General features: G+C 36.3%; 2 protein-coding genes across 2 annotated transcripts in view; both read left to right on the plus strand.

Annotated features, from left to right (window-relative positions):
• Nucleotides 1–211: 211 nt before the first annotated feature.
• LOC113309206 (E3 ubiquitin-protein ligase PUB22-like) lies at nt 212–1,813 on the plus strand. The gene has a single exon (XM_026557616.1). It carries the CDS (start codon nt 401–403, stop codon nt 1,646–1,648), a length of 1,248 nt encoding a protein of 415 aa, XP_026413401.1. The 5' UTR covers nt 212–400; the 3' UTR covers nt 1,649–1,813.
• A 21,294-nt stretch (nt 1,814–23,107) lies between these two features.
• Nucleotides 23,108–23,909, plus strand: part of LOC113310639 (BTB/POZ domain-containing protein At3g05675-like) — a 2,691-nt gene continuing 1,889 nt past the window's right edge. Inside the window, exons 1-2 of the mRNA XM_026559372.1 lie at nt 23,108–23,286; nt 23,736–23,797. Of these exons, the coding sequence (XP_026415157.1) occupies nt 23,756–23,797 (42 nt within the window). The 5' untranslated portion in view covers nt 23,108–23,286; nt 23,736–23,755. The remainder of the gene's footprint in view (nt 23,287–23,735; nt 23,798–23,909) is intronic.

Genomic DNA, 23,909 nt, shown 5'->3' on the forward strand with positions numbered 1-23,909 from the left:
TTGTTCTGAAGAAAATAACAAAAATAAATGAAAAGGAAAGTCGTACCTTATTTCGTCTATCTCCAAACAATTGATTAAGTAGTATATAGTTTATATCTCGTTTTTCATAAAATTTGAAAATTCCGTGTATTGACTTTCTCTTTGTTCAAAATCCCACCCATATAAAAACTTTCTTCTCTCATTCTCAAAACTCACTTCAAAAAACAGTTCATCAAAACACAACTCCCAACTAACATTTTCTCCATCTCTAGACTTCTCTAGACTTCTAACATCTTCATTAATTTTGTGTCAGATTTCTCATCTCTAAACATATAAATCTTGTGATCTTTTCGGTTTTCATCGTATAAATCGGACCCCAACTTCTTTAGGCTTACAACAAGTGCTAGCTAGCAGTTTTCAAATGGCAGACATTGATATTCCACCCTATTTTCTTTGTCCAATCTCTCTAGAAATCATGAGAGATCCAGTAGCAGTATCAACAGGAATTACATACGATCGTGAAAATATCGAGAAATGGTTATTCACCGGGGAAAATACTTATTGTCCCGTTACCAAACAGGTATTGTTATTAGAGACAGATGATTTAACTCCAAACCATACTCTTAGAAGATTGATTCAAGCTTGGTGTACCCTGAATGCTATCGATAGGATACCAACACCCAAACCGCCAGTCGATAAGATGCAAATTGTTAAACTGCTCAATAATGCAAAGTCGTCGGTCCAGTCGCAGATGAGATCTCTTCGAATGTTAAGATCTATTGCTTCCGAAAGTGATCGTAACAGACGTTGCATGGAATCAGCGGGAGCGGTTGAGTTCTTGGCATCACTCGTGAAGGTGACCAACTCTGCAGCCATTGAGAAGAATATGGGTGATAACACCAATAATGAGCAGGTAACTAACGTTAGCGACGAAGCATTAAGTGTTCTGCATTACCTTCAAGTTTCAACTACAGGTTTAAAGAATCTCATGGGAAAAAACATCGACTTCGTTGAAGTTTTGATGCAAATATTACGTAATGGAAACTACCAATCTCGAGCATACGCAGCATTATTGTTGAGGCCAATGTTTGAAGTAGCTGATCCAAATCATTTGATTAGTTTAAAACAAGAACTATTCGTAGAAGTGGTCCGTTATTTACGTAGTCAAATATCAAACCAAGCCTCAAAGGCTTCGATACAGATCTTAGTGGAGACATGTAAATGGGGAAGAAACAGGATTAAAGCAGTCGAAGCCGGTGCAGTATCGGTTTTGATCGAGTTTCTTCTTGAAACAACCGATAAAAGAGCCTGTGAAATGATACTGACCGTTTTAGATCAACTGTGTGGGTGTGCCGAAGGAAGAGCAGAGTTGCTAAAACATAGTGCAGGGCTCGCTGTTATATCGAAAAAGATTCTTAGGGTTTCGCATTTAGCAAGTGAGAAGGCAGTGAAAATTCTTCACTCAGTTGCTAAATTTTCTGCAACTCCTATCGTCCTTCAAGAAATGTTAGCAGTGGGTGTTGTTGCAAAACTATGTTTAGTTCTTCAAGTCAACTCTACAACCAGAACTCTTGAGAAGGCTAAAGAAATTCTTAAGTTGCATTCCAGGGTTTGGAGAAGCTCCCCTTGCGTACCTCGTAATTTGCTCTCTTCCTATCCCTCTTGTTGATCTCCACAAAAGGATATTTTTTATTTTTGGTAGATTTCTTATAATTTTTTTTTTTGTAGATATCATTGAATGAAACAACACGTAAAAATGGATATGAAAATCATATCCAGAAACAAAAATATGTCACCGAACATACAAAATGAAACAGTTTTTTTTCTTTCTTCACTTGGATTGTTATTTAATGTTTACACTTTTCAAATTTAACATGCAAATTGCTAAAATTGGGATGATTTTCCTCCTCAATATATTGTACTACGTACTAGTTGAACAGGCTCATTTTCAAGATTCAAAATTGTAATTAATCTCCCGAACTTAATTTTCTTCGCTCGACAACTTGTTCAGTAACAGCAACCCCGGATGGAGACCTTAATGATCAGTCCATTGATTGAACCGGATCGAATGGATATACATAAAGGTAGCTGAATAAGTTGTAAGTTGTAACCACAATAATGCAACTGGGTGTAGGGTTGACAACGAGATGCAGAGTAATCCAAATGCAACAATTTAATACGAAAGTTTGAATTCTTATTCTTATTAATGTGAAGAAGTACCGGTAGAATTATTCCATTGGTGGATACTTTATAAATTGTAAGCTGGCGGCCATGGAAGGCTTGGTCAAGAATGGCTTGATCTAGAGAGAAGAAATCCATACCAAGCTGTAGCCTAACCCAAGATGAACTGATGAAGCCAATGATTGCGCTAAAATACCTGGCTAAATTGGAGCCTATGCCATTTAATTGAGGCCTATAGATACATGACAAAAAGGACCATTAACAAGTAATTTCTAGAAACCCCTTATCCACTATTTATGTTAATGCCTAATATGCCCTTATTAAATTAGTGATGATTAATTAAGTTAATATTTGTTAAATTAATTAGTGTTTGAGTTTGATTATAGTGTTAAGATTAGAGTAGAAATTCATTTTCTTTTTTAAGCTTTGGAGGGAAAGAAGAAGTAGAGGGAAAAAAGAAAAAACTAGGGTTTGTGATTTTCTTAGCAAAAATGAAACTTTATAGTGATGATGAAGACTTTAGTAGTGATGAAGAAGTGGGTGCATCAGATTATCATGATTTCGATCCTACCGAATTGGATAATTTGTTGAAAGAAGAAGAGGATGTCAACCAAAGAATGCTTGAGGATATTATTCAAGCACAAGAACAATATCGTCAGGAAGAAGAAGGTGATGATGCTTCTAATAAACAGGTATGAGTTGTAACGATCTACAAACATGTATTTGCACGTCTCGATCGCCAAAAAGGAAAAAAAAATTCAAAATCTTTTTCCAGAATCGGTTTATTCAATAGCACCATATAAACCGATTCTGGGTAAAGTCCCCAAATTGGGTATCATAATCGGTTGTTGTTCATCACCATATAATACGAATGTAGTAAATTTTTGGCGCGATGGGTACGTGATCAAAATCGGTTTATGTTTGTGATGTGCATATGATGATTCCTTCACTTGAATAATCATGTAGAATACACGAAGTTGACAATCGGTTTATTTACGTGTATATATAATCCGATTTTGGAGAAAAAAGTTACAGGACAAATATGAACAAAAATCGGATTACATGATACGAGACATGAACCGATTGTAAACTTTGAAATTTTTTCGTCAAGTCCTTAATCGGACTTTATAGTTGCACATATAAACCGATTATCGGTAATCGATTTTCTCGACTGTAACATATAAACCGATTTTGGATCCTCAACTTGTTGATATTTGTTGTAGATTGTTGTGGCGTTTGAAGAAGATCAGCCCAAACCCGTATCTCTGCTGGGTCATGATACCTCTGCCCACTATTTCACCGATTTGGAATGGAAAGAAAGAAACGATGCAAAGCAATGGTATCAAATGCGCGTTAGCTTTAGGCCGTCATTCAAGTGAAGATCGTTTGGAACTTGTTTGTGAGAGAGGTGGAAAGCAAAAAGGTCACTGGGCAAAGGACAGACTGTACGTGAAGACGACAACAGGGGAATACATTACTAAATCAAAGAAGTATGGTTGCCCATTTAAGATTATAGTTAATAGACCCAAGGGACCCAATGGTAAGGTATACAAGCTCTCTAAAGTGATGAATGGTTGTCATAATCATGATGATCCGGAATCTCTTGTTGGACACGCGGCCGTTTGCGGGTTGAAACCACATCAATTGGAAACGGTGAGGTCGATGAAAGCGTGTAAACCAAGTGACATCCTTAGGAAGATTAAGGAAGATGATAAGAATAACTTGTCCACTTTGAGGCAAATTTATATGACAAGAGCGGCATTTATGAAAAGGGAATTGGATGGTAGAGCGGTTATGGAACAATCTCAGTGGTTAGCCGATCAACATGGATACACAATAAGGAAGCAGGTATTGGAAGGCAAAGTGACTCGTATTTTCTTGGCGCATCCGGATATGATCAAGTTGGCCCAATGCTTCTATCAAATTTTGTTAATAGATTGTACGTACAAGACCAACAAGTACAACATGCTGTTGTTAAACATTGCTTGCCATACTTCCGACAAGAAAACTTTCATGGTAGCATGGGGGTTTATGGATCGGGAGAATGATGTGAGTTTTACTTGGATGCTATAGACGTTGAAAGAGATATACCGTGGCGATCAAACTCTGAGGATCATAGTAACAGATAAGGACCAAGCACTAATGAATGCCATATGAGTGGTCTTTCCGGACGCTAAGCATTTTCTTTGCACATGGCACATACAATGCAATATTAGAAGTAATTGTAGGGATCATATCCAAAAGCCAAAGCCACAAAAAGGTACCGCTCGTGAAAAGGCCGAAGATGAGCGTCTTCAAAAACTAACTCCGGAACAACGAGAGGAGGACAAGAAGAAAAGGAAAGCGGAGTATGAAGCGAATGGGTTACTATGAAAGGCTTTTCAACATCACTGGGATTTAATGGTACGCTCAATATCCGTGGCCGAGTTCGAATCCTATTTGGAGAGTTTTATTGGGCTATGGAAGAAGGATTACGAGAAATGTGCGGTTTATTGCTTGAAGGAATTGTTGGATACGTACAAGGAATTACAAGAATGAGACGACAAGTATCACAGAAGGATCTCATGGACGTTTGAAAATCTTTCTCTGAGGGAGCCAAAACACTGTGGTTACAGTACAAGAAGCCATCCATGAATACACCAAGGCTGATATCATCAAGATAACCGCGCAAATGGAAGAGAGTAAGATGAAAATCATCACAAGATACAAGAATTACCATTGGTTGATTAGACGTTTAAACTATACGGTGTCTCACTGGGCAATCATTTATATGATGAAGGATTATAAATATTATATGGAAAAGGAGATGGGGAGAAGAAGAATTGTATGTTCATGTATGACGATGACGGCCTTCGGATTTCCGTGTCGTCACATGATTGCGAGGTACCAACAAGAAATTCCTTTTGAAATCGTTGATCCGTTTTGGAATCAACTAACTTTCAAACTACCCCCAACCGAAGAACCACTCGAATCCTTTGTGGAGACGGATATTGGAAGAGAAATCATCGAGAAATACGCAAAAAAGGATGGTTTGGGACGAAAAGTTTTGATGTACGACTTAAAACTAGCCGCTAACCCCCATATGGTACCGGTCGGAGAACCAATGATGCTACCGCCGACGGGTAGACCACCTACCAACATGGATAGGAAGGAAGAAAGGAACGAGTTTAAGGTTGCAATGAGAATCGGAAAAAACCCGTTATTGAGTCATAAAAGAATCTTTTCTCAACATGAGCGTGAAGACGCTAAATATGAAGATGCCAAGGTTCTAAAGAAAAGGGGTCGACCGAAGAAGGGGGAATGCGGGACAAGTAGCGCTCAAGCCAAGACAAATGTTTCAAACGTTCCTTCACAAATTGAGAATGAAGAGGCACCGTCTAAGAGGAAAAAGGTTCGACCAAAGAAGGGAGAAAGCGGGACAAGTAGCGCACATATGGTCCTTTCAAATGATCCAATCGCTCCTTCACAACATGAGGATCCAATCGATCCTTCTCAAGAAAGTCAAGCGCCAAACAATCTAATTGTTCCTTCTCAAGGGAGTCAAGCGAGTACAACACGAGTATCAAGGATACATGCATGGAAGGGATAAGCAAGACAAATGGGTTCTATGGTGACTATAAGGGCCACTCTTGGTGGTGGAAGCACGCCTAGGGATGAATGCGGTAGACCCCATCGAACGTGTTACACCATATTCGAGGAGTATTACTCGAAACTTCCTGAAATCGTTAAGCCCTATGTGTTATCTACCGACGACGTGTATGCGGATGGGAATTGTGGTTATCACGTTGCGTCGGAACAAATAGGCCATATAAGTTTGGTGGACGGTGAGAACCTAACCCAATGTCAATACTTTAGAAAGATGATGGCCTTGCGCTTACAAGAAGACAAAGAATTTTACATATCGATGATGAAGGAAGGAAAAACAAAACAAAACAAATAAGTGATTTTTGAAAAAAATGGTTTCTAGAGTACAAGGGCCAAAGAGGAATGGACCAATTACTCGACAATATTGGATGCGTATGCCTCTATGTGGTCATCTCTTAGCAGAAACGTGGAGTTGCGTTGTTCATCTATTTGGTAAGGGATCATGCTATACATACGCACCAAAATACACCATTTGGGATGAATCGCTTAAGGATCGGAGAATTGTTTTATTCAAAAATAACAACATACATTATATCGGTCTTAGAGTACGTGATAATTGTCCATTACCACCGGTAGATGGGTTTTGAAAAAGCGGGGGTCTAACAACACCACCCAATATTTCGCTTAGCAATCTGTATGGATTAAATCCGAAATACTTTCTAGAGAATCAACTAGACAATCAGACTCAATCTAGGTAAAAGTATCTCAAGGAGTTAATATCTCTCTCTTGTTTTGATTTACTCAAGCTAATAGAAATAAGCGAGTCTTAATCAAACACAATGAATAACTTGGACGGTACCAAAGACCAATATCCAAGGATCAATCAATGACAACCAAACAACCAAAGGTTGGATTATACCAATTGATGATCTACACGCACAACCTGTATTATTTCAATTATAAAGATAAACAATATAATGCGGAAACTGAAATAACACAGACACCAGAAATTTTGTTAACGAGGAAACCGCAAATGCATAAAAACCCCGGGACCTAGTCCAGATTGAATAAACACTGTATTAACCCGCTACAGACACTAGCCTACTCCAAGCTAACTTCGGACTGGACTATAGTTGAACCCCAATCAGTCTCCCACTGATCCAAGGTACAGTTGTACTCCCTACGCCTCTGATCCCAGCAAGATACTGCGCACTTGATTCCCTTAGCTGATCTCACCCACAACTAAGAGTTGCTACAAGTCTATAAAAAAATCTGTCTCACACAGACAAGTCTATCAAAGGATCAATCTGTCTCCCACAGAAAAGCCCTAAAGTTTTTGTTCTGTCTTTTGATAATAATCAAGGTGAACAGGAACCAATTGGTAATCCGGTCTTATATTCCCGAAGAACAACCTAAATTAATCAATCACCTCATAACAGTCTTAATCGTATGAAAGCGAAACAAGATGTTGTGGAATCACAAACAATGAGACGAAGGTGTTTGTGATTACTTTTTATATCTTGCCTATTGGAGAAATCAAACAATCTCTATCCAATCAATATGATTGTACTATTATGATAGAAGATGCAAGATCAGATCACACAACTACGATAAAAGTAGTATCGGCCTGGCTTCACAATCCCAATGAAGTATTCAAGTCGTTAACCTGGTTTTAGAAGAAGAAAACCAAAGGTTAAAGGAGAACCGACTCGATCACGAAAACTAGTAGCACACATAAGGTGCGTGGATTAGTTTCGCAGAGTTGCTAGATGTCCCCTTATATAGTCTTTCAAATCAAGGTTTTGCCTTAGTTACAAAGCAATCAATATCCACCGTTAGATGAAAACCTGATTTAGATTCAAGATAATATTTCTCAACCGTTAGATCGAAAACTTAGCTTGTCATACACAAATGACTGTACGCTTCTAGGTTTGTAAACCGCACCCAAACGTGTACAGTGTTGGTTCAACAATAGTCTAACCAAAAAGGTTAACCACAAGAGCATTTCATACCAACCATGTTCTTCTTCACCATAATTAGTTCAAATGACTCAAGTAAACTATTTAAGAGAGTTGTTCAATTGCAAGGAAATCTTATGTAACTACATAAGACACAATTGAAGCAAAGATTATTTGATTCACAAGAATCGGTTCATAAACTTTAATAGCCATGGTTTGCAAAAGCATTCCTTAGTATTTTAAGATTAATTCCAGAGATCATCTTTAGATATATAACCTTCTCAAGTTCGCAGACTAGGTTCGCGGACTTAAGACACCGGACAGAGTTTACAAACTCCAGCAGAAATTCTCGGGTTTGAGAACTTCGCCGGTTCGCGGACTGGGTTTGCGGACTGGGTTCGCGCAAGTATTTTGTCAACTCCAGCATAAAATTCTAGGGTTTGAGAACTTCGGAAGTTCGCGGACTGAGTTCGGGGACTTAGCACTTGTCGTACTTCCGGTTCTCTTGATCAACAAAGTTCGAGAACTTCGGTTCAAGGAATACATTGGTTATGTAATCTAAACTCTCATTCCAATCATTGAAACATTCTTAGAGGACGTTATATAGTTGTTACACCGTTTCTCGTCAAATCAATTTTCAAAGTGATTGAAACATTCATGACTTTCGTCACTAGGTAAAGATAAACTTGGTCAAAGAGAAAAACTTACCAACACATATTTCGAGATATAGATAGGCAAGGTATACTCGGCTCGAAATACCAAATGTGTATGATCTAGTCTATATATATATAGCATACGACTTTTTTCTCAAAGAGTAGGAGATAGAATAGATAGACTTTTGAGTGACAGTTAAGCTCAAGTCTCCACATACCTTTTTGTCGAGAAGTTCCACCGGTTCCTTGAGTAGTCCTTCTACTTGTATGATGAGTCGCCATGAAGTCCTTGAGCTCAACTACACTTATTATCCTAGTCCGAGACTTAGCTATAAGAGATTAGAAATCAAGACTTATAGTTTTGATCACTAACATTGACAAACATGCTTGAGATAGCAACGCATGCGAGTTTGACCGAGCAGTGCTCTAACAATCTCCCCCTTTGTCAATTTTAGTGACAAAACTATCAATACATATGGAATACAAAAAAGGATAATGAAACTTTAGTAGCTCATATTCCACGTGTCTAATCTTCAATATTCCTCGAAATATTCGTCACTTCCAAGTACTCCAATGATCCCAAAGGTTGTAAGTTTAGCACCATCATTGTTGAAAATCCGTAGCTATAACAATGAGAAAGCATCGGTCTCGATCATTGTTATACAATGTCATAGTATTATTACACAGTGTCAAATCTCAATTGTATCACAACTTCAACAATAATACTATGGTGATATGTATCACTCCCCCTTAGTCAATACTCCATCTCACATGAAAACCACTCCCCCTTACACAATGATCCGAAAACCATATGTATTTGTAGTGTGAACTACATATTAATTCTCCCCCTTTTTGTCAATAAAATTGACAAAAGTACAAGAATGGGTTCATAATGAAATTTCCGTAAGAGACATTTCATGACTGAGAGAAAGAAACACACATCATCTTATTTAGATGCAATCATATAGCCGAAGTTAACAACATTCATCAAGGAGTTTAAAGATACAAGATAACCCCTCTAAAATTCCACAACCGCACACCTCTCAAGATATAACCATTAAGCACAAGTTCAAAAGAACTCTCCCCCATTTGATGTCATTCCCGAAAGAACAACAATGAGCGACCTTAATTTCAAGAGAAAAGAAGGATTTTTATTGGACACCAAAACCATGTGAATGATTTTTATATCCAAAACTCAATCAAATTAATCATAAGTAAACCCATGATTAGTTTAATCGGAATACATAATCAAATTAAACACAAAAGTGATCAATTTAATTCATTGTGCTCGACATAAGTAAACTTACGGAGCAACGACTAAGTTAACCACACAAGAGAGTGATTGGCTTAATCGTTCATATACTCAATACAAGAGAACTTGCGTAGTAATAACTAAATAACCAAGATAATGATTAATTTAGTTCTAAAATGCTCAACATAAAGTATCTTACGGAACAACCAACAAGGCTAATAAAAAATAATCAACTTTTTCGTATCGTGCTCAACATAAGACACATTACGGAGCCTCACGGTAATACAAAAAGGATGGATCAATGAAGATCAATACCGTGGAATACACAAGGATTCATTCTTTTGCACAAGCATATACAATAGCAATAATCCTTGGATACAAAAGATTTTAACCTATCTTCCGCAAAGATTGACAATATAGGCTTAACTTTTGTATTTGTCAAAAGTCTATTCATTCTTAAACCAATAAACGAATACCGATCATGAACGACTTTACTTTTGACAAAATATGGAACAACATAGTTCATGGACGTAAACACCAATATCCCATATCAAATTGCAATATAACAAATCATAAAGATTAAATACTGCAAATCATCATCCTCTAAATATTTTTAGAATTTTATACCAAAAAACCTAAAAAATAAACACAAGAAGATGAAAAATAATAGCTATGTGTAGTCACAATCATCGTTATTCAAAGCACTAGTTATTCTTCCAACTAAGCCAAAAAGAAGACATACTAGGAAACAAGAGTAAATCAACAGGCTTAAAAGAAAACAAACTCTAGTACAATTTCCGAACACAAACTAAAATGTGGACGGTTCAGGAACTTCACGAGTCATGGGGTTTTTGAGCTTGTGAACGACAGCATTCATTGCACCCTTAGAGAGGTGATTCTCTTTGCGAAGATCATTGATGTAAGACTTTATGAAACCAAGGTCAGCAGTAACCTTTTCCAACTCATTTTTTAATGCATCAAGACTTTTCAGAGTTACAACAAGCTCTTGTTTTCCTTCTCCAAAGTACTTAAGAAAGTCGTGAACAACTTCATCAGAAATCATATCATCTTTTTCAGCATCCTCATGAACATAGGCAAAGTAACATGAAGCATTATGATGATCTTCATCTACAAGAGTTCTTTTCTTCTTAGATTCGACAACAACTCCTTTGTCAAGGAATCCTCTTGCAAAACCACCATAGCAAGATGAAGAACAAGACATACTTGATAACCCAGAAACCACCCTAGAGTATAAGTACGCGACCTTTGCAACTTAGGGTAAATATTTAAAGGTTTCCTGAAGGAAGGATTTTAGGGTTTAAACTGTTTACTCGTGCCAGAGTAAAGATACCGGAACGAGTATAACACTACCCAGAAACGTAATGCTCACAAGTAAAACACTTGAGATTAAGGCACAGAAAACTCAAGTTGTACCAAGGACCAAGAAAAAGATAAACTTCCTAACAACGAGAAATGAAAAGTTAGAGCAAAACAAATACTTTAAGTAGAACTAGTCTGCAAGAGTTTAGCTATAGACGATAAGAAAATAGTTCTACTCAACAGACCAACCAACCAAAAGTATACCTATTACCACATCTTACTCAATAGGATTTTTATGAGTAAGCTCTTTAAACCTTGTGATTAATTAGCACAAGTATGAGCAATATGCTCATCAAGAGATTTGTGTTTATGGCCAAGTTTTTTTCTTCTTCCGAGACGAGGAAATGATCCCTTGTTATGTGAGAAATTATCATAAAACTCACTGTCATCAAAGTTTGAGTTCTTACCAGAGGAACTTAGGTTTGATGAGGAGGAAAACCTTTTGACGAATTCTTTATACCCTTCAATTTTCTTCTTCAGATTATCTCTCATTTCATCAATTTTTCTTCTTTCATCTGAACTTTCTTTCTCAACAGGAGAAATTACACGTTCTTCCTTTAGACGGTGCTTATTCAGATGTTTGTTTTGTTCTCGAGTGTTTGAGGAACTCATTGAACTGACTTTCCTGGTAACAAACACAGGATAAGTACGAAAACCAATTGGTTTAGTCATACGAATGTCAGTTACACCTTTAAGAATCAAATCTAAGGTGTGTTGAAGTTGAACCAAGGAGTTTTTCTTCAACTTAGAGGTTCCTTTTCGTTTTACTGAACTCTTCGTTTCACAGACAAGACATACTTTATGATCATCAGAATGATTAGATAGTACATCCTTATAAACGTCGTTAGAAGATTTCCTCCCTTCATTTGATGTGCAGCCTTTTTGATTGATGGTGACTTCAGACACATTCGTTTTACAAGAAGGGGTTTCAGTTTTTGCTTTTGAGCATGAACCATATTTTGTGTCAGAAGTACTTGGTATATTAGATTGCTTTGAGAAAGCTTGAATAGAGAGTTTACTCAAGTGATGTTCAATTTCCAAGGCATCTCTTCTAAGACTAGCTTCAAGAGACGTACATGATGACTGAACATCAGAATTTCCTTTGGATTTGCAATCTCTTATTACACCAAGTAGGACATCGACATGATGTTTTAACCGATTAAATCTATCAACTTGGATTCTAGCAAGATTTAGAATCAATTGACTCTCTTCAGCTGTTTCCCGTTCAATTGAAGGGTCATCGGAAGAAAACATGTCGGTGTTAGTCTATCTCGTCGATGTGGAAGGTTTATCTATGTACAAGATAGTATAACCCTTCTTATAATTAAACAAGATAGAACCCTTATTTCTGGTAATGCGTTTATCAGAGATAATACTCTTATCCATAGAGTCAGATCGCTACAAACACAAACTTGTGAGGTCTTAACGTGTTTTCCTGCTCTGATACCAATTGAGAAAGCGGGGGTCTAACAACACCACCCAATATTTCGCTTAGCAATCTGTATGGACTAACTCCGAAATTCTTTCTAGAGAATCAACTAGACAGTCAGATTCAATCTAGGTAAAAGTATCTCAAGGAGTTAATATCTCTCTCTTGTTTTGATTTACTCAAGCTAATAGAAATCAGCGAGTCTTAATCAAACACAAGGAATAATTTGGACGGTACCAAAGACCAATGTCCAAGGATCAATCAATGACAACAAACAACCAAAGGTTGGATTATACCAATTGATGATCTACACGCGCAACCTGTATTATTTCAATTATAAAGATAAACAATATAATGCGGAAACTGAAATAACACAGACACCAGAAATTTTGTTAACGAGGAAACCGCAAATGCAGAAAAACGCCGAGACCTAGTCCAGATTGAACACACACTGTATTAAGCCGCTACAGACACTAGCCTACTCCAAGCTAACTTCGGACTGGACTATAGTTGAACTCCAATCAGCCTCCCACTTATCCAAGGTACAATTGTACTCCCTAAGCCTCTGATCCCAGCAGGATACTGCGCACTTGATTCCCTTAGCTGATCTCGCCCACAACTAAGAGTTGCTACGACCCAAAATCGCAGGCTTTAACAATAAAAAAATCTGTCTCACACAGACAAGTCTATCAAAGGATCAATCTGTCTCCCATAGAAAAACCCTAAAGTTTTTGTTCCGTCTTTTGATAATAATCAAGGTGAACAGGAACCAATTGATAATCCGGTCATATATTCCCGAAGAACAACCTAGATAATCAATCACCTCACAACAGTCTTAATCGTATGGTAGCGAAACAAGATGTTGTGGAATCACAAACAATAAGACGAAGGTGTTTGTGATTACTTTTTATATCTTGCCTATCGGAGAAATCAAACAATCTCTAGCCAATCAATATGATTGTACTATTACGATAGAATATGCAAGATCAGATCACACAACTACGATAAAAGTAGTATCGGTCTGGCTTCACAATCCCAATGAAGTCTTCAAGTCGTTAACCTGGTTTTAGAAGAAGAAAACCAAAGGTTAAAGGAGAACCGACTTTAGCACGCAAACTAGTAGCACACGTAAGTTGTGGGGATTAATTTTGCAGAGTTGCTAGATGTCCCCTTATATAGTCTTTCAAATCAGAGTTTTGCCTTAGTTACAAAGCAATCAATATCCACCGTTAGATGAAAACCTTATTTAGATTCAAGCTAATATTTCTCAATCGTTAGATCAAAAACTTAGCTTGTCATACAAAAATGACTGTACGCTTCTAGGTTTGTAAACCGCACCCAAACGTGTACATTGTTTGTTCAACAATAGTCTAACCAAAAAGGTTAACCATAAGAGCATTTCATACCAACCATGTTCTTCTTCACCATAACTAGTTCAAATGACTCAAATGAACTAGTTAAGAGAGTTGTTCAATTGCAAGGAAATCTTATGTAACTACACAAGACACAATTGAAACAAAGATGATTTGATTCACAAGAATCGGTTCATGAACTTTAATAGCCACGGTTTGCAAAAGCATTCCTTAGTCTTTTAAGATTAAGTTCAGAGATCATCTTTAGATATATAATATTCTCAAGTTCGCAGACTAGGTTCGCGGACTTAAGACACCGGACAGAGTTTACAAACTCCAATAGAATTTCTCGGGTTTGAGAACTTCGCCGGTTCGCAGACTGGGTTCGCGGACTTGGCTCACGCAAGTAGTTTGTGAACTCCAGCAGAAATTCTCGGGTTTGAGAACTTCGGCAGTTCGCGGACTGAGTTCGCGGACTTAGCACTTATGTGTTCAAGACAAGACAAAGAAGGGATTTTTGAAAAATTGGTTTCTAGAGTACAAGGGCCAAGGGGGAATGGACCAATTACCGAGATCATTGGATGAGTATGCCTCTATGTGGTCATCTCTTGGTGGAAACGTGGAGTTGCGTTGTTCATCTATTTGGTTAGGGGATCATGTTATACATACGCACCAAAATACACCATTTGGGATGAATCGCTTAAGGATCGGAGAATTGTTTTATTCAACCATAACAACATACATTATATCGATCTTAGAGTACGTGATGATTGTCCATTACCACAGGTAGATGGGTTTCACGAGGTCTCGGAGGTCACCAAGGAGTGGCTAAAAAAATACGATCCCAATATGAGGCGATGAGAGGAGTTGATCGTGTCGGATCAATTCGATGGTCTACATTTGTTGTAATGAGTATTTTCCTTATGTTAAAAACTTGATCTATCAGATGCTTATATTTTGTCGCTTTCTTATATTGTATTTTGCAAATTTGAACCAAGCTTAATGAATGAAAGTGGTTAGCTTTTTTTGGTACCTTGGACTCATGAAATTTGTAACAGAATCGGACTTCTAATACGTTTATAAAGTCCGATTTTGGAGGTAGTTTGCTGCAGCTTTTTCAGAATCGGTTTATATGGACGATAATGTAATCCGATTGTTGGAAGAAAAAGTTACAGAGATTTTTAACTATATAATCGGATTACATATAGTCCAATATAATCCGAACCTGAAACCAGAATCAGTTAATGTGTGTATTAGTGTAAACTGATTATAGTTGATGTTCATCACATCCACCTAGAATCCGGTTATGTAGGTTCACATTAAAATCCGATTTCGGATACAATCGTGTTAGTAAGGTGCACCTATAAACCGATTCTGGGTGGATTTTCAGAAAATTTAATGAGTGAATTTTTAAGATTTAGAGATAAATCATTGGAGAGTACCACTTAGAAGGAATGGTTAAAGGGATTTAACTCAATTACTTGAATTGTCTGTTTTTTTTTTCAAAACCCATAAAGAAATTAGATTTTAATTGTTGTTTGTGATTGATTAAGATTTAGTTTTGATTTTGATGGAAATAGAAGAAAAAAATTGAGTTTTGATTAATGATTTTTGTATTTTTTAATTAAGTTATGGTTTGGTATTTGTATTTGTGTTGGAATAATTAAGGTTTCTTTAAGGGTTAATTTAGTATTTTTACAATCTTTTAGACACCCCTTATCATTCTCTATTGGGTGGATGAAGAAATCCATAAGCCCCAATTAAATGACATATGCCCCAATTTAGCCAGGTTAAAATAAGTACACTAGATTAGAACATCCGTATAAGATTATTTTAAAAACTTCATACGTGAAAATGGAAATAACATTCTCTAGTTTTAGTCTAGGCTTGGCTATAATTAAAAATTAAACTCTACGTTAAAATTTGAAATGTTTTCTTTTGATCTCCTTAGAGATTTTACCTTATACTTTGTTTAGTCATTTACCATGAACTTTTCCTTTAAGTGGAAGCAAGTTCTTTTTTGACAAGGAAAATGACAAATTTTTATATAAAGAATCAAGTCATCGACAAGAAACAAAAAATTACATGGATGCGTGAGTTACAACATCCCAATTATAGATGAGAATAGATAAACTAAAACCTGAAAAAATATGAGTGTTGATTGTTCAATTATACAACAATGACTTGATCTCAATAAGAATCTGTTTGAAGGACCTAGAGACATTTTTATATAACATGTTATTCTTATCCTTACAAATACTCCACCAAATATCAAATGGTAAATAACCCCAAAGTATTTTCAACCCGTTCTTACTCTTATTTTTCTTCTCATTCCCAAATAGTTCTTCTTACACCACCAGAGAAAGCCAGCTAATACCAAAACTATTCAGAAAGTAAGATCAAATTCAAAAGTTAGGATGCAATGTAAGAAGTGATGTGCATTTGTATTAGAGTGTTGCCTGAAAAGAAGACAAATTTTGTCATGCACTAAATATACCATATAAAATTGGAGCTCCATTGAAACATAAAAGTCCAAACCAAAAAAGAAACTTTCAAAGTATTTTTAGGTTCCACAATTTATTATCAGGAAAGCAAATAAACCCATCAGTTTCTAGAGCTGTATAAGCATTAGCCACTGGAAAAACCTTCCCCATTACCATAATTCCAGTGTCTGTTATCCACAACCAAATCAGAATAGAGAGTGGTACTAGGATCCCCAATTACTTGCAATAAGTTCACCATCTCCGTAATTTCATTCTCATTTGGAGTTTTAGAGAATTGCAAATCCTAAGCACCTTCCGCAGACACCATGTCTTTCATGACTGCATTTTTTGTTTTTGATAATATGAATTTAACTGGAAAAGCCTCCTTCAAAGAAATTTCACCAATCTAATTATCTTTCCAGAAATAAATGCTGCTACCATCACCTATAGAAAAAGTTGTACCATATACTTAACAAAAAACTTAGTTTTTAGAATACCAGGCCACATACTAAAATACACATCTTTGTTAGTATGATTTGGGAAGAAAGCATCAGTAACTCCATCAAAATTTTGATTTATAATCCTCGTCCACAAAGATTGTTTCTAACTTCCATATCTCTAAATTCATTTGGCATGTAAAGCTTTATTCATCAACTGCAACTTATTTATACCAACATCACCCATTTGGGAAGAGTTGCTCTAGCCCAAGCTACCCATTTTTTTTTCTTAAGTGAGACAGAGGATCCTCACAAGAAGTTCCTCATAACTTTGTAAATTACTTGCAAGGAAATGCCGAAAGAGAATAATTGAGTTTATTCCCCAAATATATTTGTTTATCGTATCTCACTGTTGTTATATGGTGCCATAAAAAAAAGTTGAATGCGAGTGAACGGTCCTGAGGTCGTTTTAAATCACGGTCCACCCACGATTTTTGTTAGTACTACTGTCCCAGATTTCCAACAGTTCCCCTTACCTGCTCCAAACTTTTTACTGATTTTGGAGGGAAGAGCTGAAGACCAGAGAGAAAGAGCCTAGATTTACGGGTGAGACTGAAAGCTGAAGAAAATGGAAAGACAAGGTCAAGGTATTAGTAGTCCCTTCAATTTCCCCTTTTTATTTTCTTATATGCTTAGTCTTAACAAGAAAAGGAATGTTTACTCCCAAATTAGGGTTTGCCTATATCTTCTCCATTTGACTGTATACTATCAGTAGATCTGTAATTCGATATCTCTTTTGGGATTATGGATACCTGAACTGCTCATACCAACAAATTTTGAACACTCGTTAAATTGTGTTGATTCTAGTGTTTGTCAGTTGCCTCGGGGTTATCTTCTATAAATGAAATCATATAAGGATAATTAAGCAGGTGGATTAATTGTGATGACTAGCATATTTCAACCAGCATTTGCTATATCTCTTGAAATAAAACATAGGAACCCACTTTGATTAGTAATAGTTTTGTAGTGATATTTGGTTGCTTCATAGTACTCCCTCAGTTCTTTTTTAATAGACCAGTTTTGTTTTTAGCGAAATTTAAGGAAATTAAGAGAACTAATCATTGAAAGTGGTCTCATGACACTTGTCAATAAAAGAAGTGAAGTGAAATGGTCCCCATGACACTTGTTAGCAAAAGAAGTAAAGTGAAGTGGTCCACATGACACTTGTCATCAAAAAAAGTTAAAGAGAAAAATGGTCCCAAAAAATTAAAATAACATTTGACTTTCCCAATTAGGAAACTGGCATATTTTTCTGAAACTTTTATTTATAGAAACTGGCCTATTAAAAAAGAATGGAGGGAGTACTTTTTAAGAGTTAAGACTTATTTTTGTGTATGCTTATTCATTTGTTTTACAGGTTCAATGGGTACTTGAACGATGTTGCTATTAGTGCCAGGGGCATCAATGGATATCGATCCTGTGAGTTTGATCTTTTTGAATTAATTCTACTTTTGGATTCCGCTATCATGTGAAATAGTGAAGGATAGAAAGCAATGCACACTTATAATGTACCGGCATATGGAACAAAGAAAGATATTACATCGGGAGGCTAGCAAACACACTCTGGATCATTATTAATCTATGACCTTTAGATGAATAAGATTTTTTCTCACTTATAATTTTTGATGCAACTTCTAAATAACATCACTCCAAACTACCTTATACTTGGTTTCCTGCTATTCCGGATCATATATTTTCTGCAGAGGTGTCTAAAATCAGTCGGTTTTAGTTTTGGATATTATTGTTTACCAACTAAAGGAAACTGATGCTTAACGTGCAAACCTAATTTTCACTTGATATCCCACCTTTACCTTGTATATCCAGTTGTCACTTAATATCCCTGTCTCCCGCTGGTCATGAGTCTCGTTTGAGTTTTACAGTTTTGATTGGCATACATCCTTCTAATTCGAGTTTTACCACCCAACTGGAAGATATCAAAATCTTAATTTATCTTTATGTTGGTTTTGTCCCAGCTTCATTTGGCTCTCATTTTTTTCCTTGTTCCACATCCTTACAGATTCCACATTGTTCTTTGAATTCCAAAGTACATGTAGTCATTGTGATATATTAGTGTTTGCTTATCGTGTTTTCGGCTCTTACAAACTTTGCATTTTCATTCCTAGTTCACAGTTCTGATGCCTACATCGGTGTATTGCCTCCTTATTTTAGTATACCCTTGGTGGACATGTTAGCGTGTCTACTCAGTTCATAGTTTTTGTTTTGTTACCCATGTCATCATCACGTATATCCTCACGTATCCTCGATTCCGCCTATGTTATGTCGCGGTCCCTTTTAACTAACTTTTTTACGAGCTTCGTGTTGCATCTTCTTGCACTGCCTGATTCCCCTTGATCTCCACGGGTCCCTCTCCTATTGGGAATTAATGATCTGATGGAGTGTGGATGCCAATTGCGTGCCTCTGGTGGATCTACACCTAACATCATCGTGTACGACGACTTCGTTTTATTAACGGTGAAACAATTGATCTGTTACAAAAACGACGACTACTTCCAAGAATATTCTCATGACAGAATCATTTGTTTCTTGTTGAAACCGTATATGGCATGTACCATTAGGGCCATCCGCCAAGCATATCTCCTTGTAGGTATCACATATATGCACATATGTCTGTGGTGATTCCTACATCTATCTTTCGATTGTTTTGAGGCGACTTGGTCGATGGAGGATCAGGTTATTACAAATGGTAACAGAGGTGAAGACGAGTCTCGTGTTGAGGGTGAAAAAGTATGCTGGATAGGTTGGGTCAGGTCAGGCCCGGTCCTGGGATTTTGGTGGCCTAAAACAATTATTTTGTGGCCTTCGGTTTCAGAAAGGAAACTCTAGAACAGAAGTAATTGACCACTGCTAGTTGATTGTCTCTGTATAATTTTTATAGCAAACTCGTCGAAAATGGATGGAAAAGCGAAATCTTGGGTACATTTTTTGTTCATAGATAATCCAATTAATATATTTTCCAATAGAGATAATTTTTGATATACATCAATTATGTGCATATGTACTACGTATTTATGGATAACAAGCAGTGGTGGGAGCTTAACTAGATAGTACCCCAGGTACATACAACAACTTATAATATGTACGACATGTCTATGCATTTGCATGTGGATAAATGAACAGACATGCAACAACTATTTTGATTAATTGAATCGAATATATAAAAGAGCACCACCACATTTATGAATAAACAAGTCACCGTTTTGTTTTATTGGACAAAAACTTTATATACAACATAGTAAATTAAATATCTCTAATAAAAACCATTTTTAACCTTATTTTTTTCTCTGGTTAGAGAGTAGCTAGTCGAGGTTTACCTTGAATTCCCATGTGTGGCCTCAAGCAAGGCTTTTCTTTCTTTAAGGGGAGGGCCGACCCTGGGTTAGGTACTAGTCTCATGAGTGAAGGAACGTTGGATATCTGGGTATTAATATATTCCAGAGCCGAGGGCGATTCTAATTTAAGATTGTTGTATTATAATACCAGATTCAGAAGGTAGGGTTCCTCGAATGGAATATAGATAATGGTTTGTCTTTTCCTAACACCGAAGCATTTTCAACACAGTTGACTCTAAAGTTGACAGAAAACTCCATAGTTAAGCATGCTCAGGCGGACAAATCCAGGAATGTGTGACTCCCGTGAAGCTATTAGCTAGATTACCTCACGCGGTGGGGGTCGACCGACGAAAAACTGGACCTGCCTAAATCATTCTTTGTCGTCAGAACATTTATGTACAGAAGTTCCGTAGCAAGGTAGTCATGTAATTCAATAAGACTTGTCGAATAAGGATAACCTATATTATGAGTACGACCTTATTAGCGAGTATTGCACTCATTAGAATAAAACATTTTCTGTTTTTTTATATTATTTTATTTTACCATATATCATAAATCGAATTTTAGTTTAATGCTGGTTCTAGCAAACTAAGTAAGAGGAGAAATGGAAAATGAAGAAACAATCCATGTTTTTAATAACAAATATATAATTCGAATACGAGTTCTATAAATCTAAAATGTTTGATCACCAGCTTAGCAATTGCATTGTTAGCTCATTCTGCTTTATTTTATGGCACCATATAACAACAGTGAGATACGACAAACAAACATATTTGGGGAATAAACTCAATTATCCTCTTTCGGCATTTCCTTGCAAGTAATTTACAAATAATTTTTACATTATAACAAATTTTATCGTGAAACCAAAGCCTGTAAGGTGCAAAATACACCAACATGCTTTAATCAAATTTAAAGCTCAGGAAAAATTCAAACGTCATAAATTCACTATCCCAAACTGACCATATATATGTTACAAGCAGAGGGTACCAAGTATACCACCAACTTTTTTGTTTGGAAACATGTATAGACAAAACCTAATACAATTGCAAGTTGATTAACTGAATGATCCTTGACAATATGTTTATAAAGTTCATATATCTATCTTTTCTTAATCAGAAAGTCTAGAAACAAGAGTTTGTGAACCTGATTGTTAAGATCAATCTAGTCGTACCCAAATAATTGAATCTGAATTCTGCTAAGTATGAAGCTTGTTATCTATCTTTCAAGATAAGATTTCTACAAGAATAAGTTTCGTAATCGATCACAATTAATATGAAATTATCTATTAGAATTGATTACATACAACTTGTGTTATTCTATTATAAAAATAATCAATATAATGCGGAAAAGGAAAACACACAAGACATCAGAAGTTTTGTTAACGAGAAAAACCGCACCTGTAGAAAAACTCCATGCCTCATCCAAATTTGAATACCGAACTATATTAAGCCGCTACAGACACTAGCCTATTATCAAACTTCGGGCTGGAATGTAGTTAAGACCAAATTCACCTTCCAAGCAATTCAGCTGTAGTAGTGCTCTTTACGTCTCTTGAACCTCGCAAGGCTCTACCCATGCAATTGATTTTCTTAGTTGACGTCCTTCACAACCTTGGAGTTTCTTCAGCATAAGTGAAGACTTTTGGTACCAATATGCCTCTAACAGATAAGCCTATTTGATTTCCCTTTAGATCGAATATATCAAGGCTTGGAAATCTATTTGCAATAGACGAAGCTAGCAAACCTCACAAATCTGGAACACGTACACTTAATTAGCCGAGAAGCCTGGATTTTTAACCACCGAATAGTTCTTCAAATATCTATCTTGCAATTTCTATCTATCTCGTTCCTGAAAGAGATTATTAAAACCTCGATAATATAATGAACATGATCAGGATACACGTAAAGATAGTCGGACATGGTTTCACGAATCCCTAAGTTAAGTCTTTTAGTCGTAGACCTAATTATGTTTAGGTCAATAAATGATGACTCTAGCAAACAACTAGGACACAAAAGTGTCAGGGATTGAATTTCCCAGTTGACAGAGTCACTCTATTTATGGATATTCAAGACTAAAGTTTCTTAGAATTCAAGTTAAGATAACTTGAGATTCAGTCAAACACTTTCTCTGTTTAGATGAAACTTTTGTATGGAGTGCATGTGCCTATATGATAAATATGTATTGAAATCACCAAAAAAAGTATACACTATGGTCCGGGTACCGGAACCGTGTATAATGACAGTTCTTGAAGAATCTTCCTTTTGAACTTATAAGCATTATCGTGTCCATTTAAACACTTAAAAATTTGAATCATGATGCGCAATACAAATGTTTTAGCGATTAATCATGTGTTAGAGGTGTTTATGAGAGTTACAGCGACGTTAAACATATTTAGAAAAATAGTCTATAAGCATCCGCAAATTTCGTACTGGGTAGGTATGCGAAACGATATTGCGTATCCCTGATCAGTTCGTGTGTTTCTAACTCGACCAGGGAGGTTAAATTAGTGAAAAGTTACACTCGCCTGTCCAACTGATTTTCCAACACGCACATATCTGACGCATTATAAAGGGTTGAACTACTTCTGAACCTTTACACGTAATAAGTAAGAGGAACGGATCACCAAAATATTAGATTTAAATTCATTGTCGTTTGGATTTTGTGGAAAAATGATGCAAAATCAAAACGACAATGAATTTCGAATTAATATTTTGGTGATATGTTACTCTTATAACACTCTACATCCCTACTAAAAATGAGCACAATCCAAGATATATAACACCACCATCTACCCTTTTGAATATCAACCGTTAAAAGTAAACGATTGAATTTATGATTGATACATGGTGAGGTTAGGTATCTTGAATTATGTTCATTTTTGATAAGAATGTAGAGTAAATATAGTAATATTACAAATACGACAAAAAATAAAAGTAAAAGAACGACCCAATAAAGGGAAAAAATGAAGAAAAAAAAGCTGAATGCGAGTGAATGGTTCTGAGGTCGTTTTAAATCACGGTCCACCCACGATTTTTGTTAGTATTACTGTCCCAGATTTCCAACAGTTCCCCTTACCTGCTCCAAACTTTTTACTGATTTTGGAGGGAAGAGCTGAAGACCAGAGAGAAAGAGCCTAGATTTACGGGGTGAGACTGAAAGCTGAAGAAAATGGAAAGACAAGGTCAAGGTATTAGTAGTCCCTTCAATTTCCCCTTTTTATTTTCTTATATGCTTAGTCTTAACAAGAAAAGGAATGTTTACTCCCAAATTAGGGTTTGCCTATATCTTCTCCATTTGACTGTATACCATCAGTAGATCTGTAATTCGATATCTCTTTTGGGATTATGGATACCTGAACTGCTCATACCAACAAATTTTGAACACTCGTTAAATTGTGTTGATTCTAGTGTTTGTCAGTTGCCTCGGGGTTATCTTCTATAAATGAAATCATATAAGGATAATTAAGCAGGTGGATTAATTGTGATGACTAACATATTTCAACCAGCATTTGCTATATCTCTTGAAATAAAACATAGGAACCCACTTTGATTAGTAATAGTTTTGTAGTGATATTTGCTTGCTTCATAGTACTTTTTAAGACTTATTTTTGTGTATGCTTATTCATTTGTTTTACAGGTTCAATGGGTACTTGAACGATGTTGCTATTAGTGCCAGGGGCATCAATGGATATCGATCCTGTGAGTTTGATCTTTTTGAATTAATTCTACTTTTGGATTCCGCTATCATGTGAAATAGTGAAGGATAGAAAGCAATGCACACTTATAATGTACCATGTGGGATATTTTAGTC

The sequence above is a fragment of the Papaver somniferum genome, chromosome 9 (assembly GCF_003573695.1).
Source record: "Papaver somniferum cultivar HN1 chromosome 9, ASM357369v1, whole genome shotgun sequence".
NCBI classification, from domain to species: Eukaryota; Viridiplantae; Streptophyta; class Magnoliopsida; order Ranunculales; family Papaveraceae; genus Papaver; species Papaver somniferum.

Excerpts from the sequence above, each read along its gene's own strand:
- LOC113309206 (XM_026557616.1), top strand. The coding sequence starts at position 401 with ATGGCAGACATTGATATTCCACCCTATTTTCTTTGTCCAATCTCTCTA.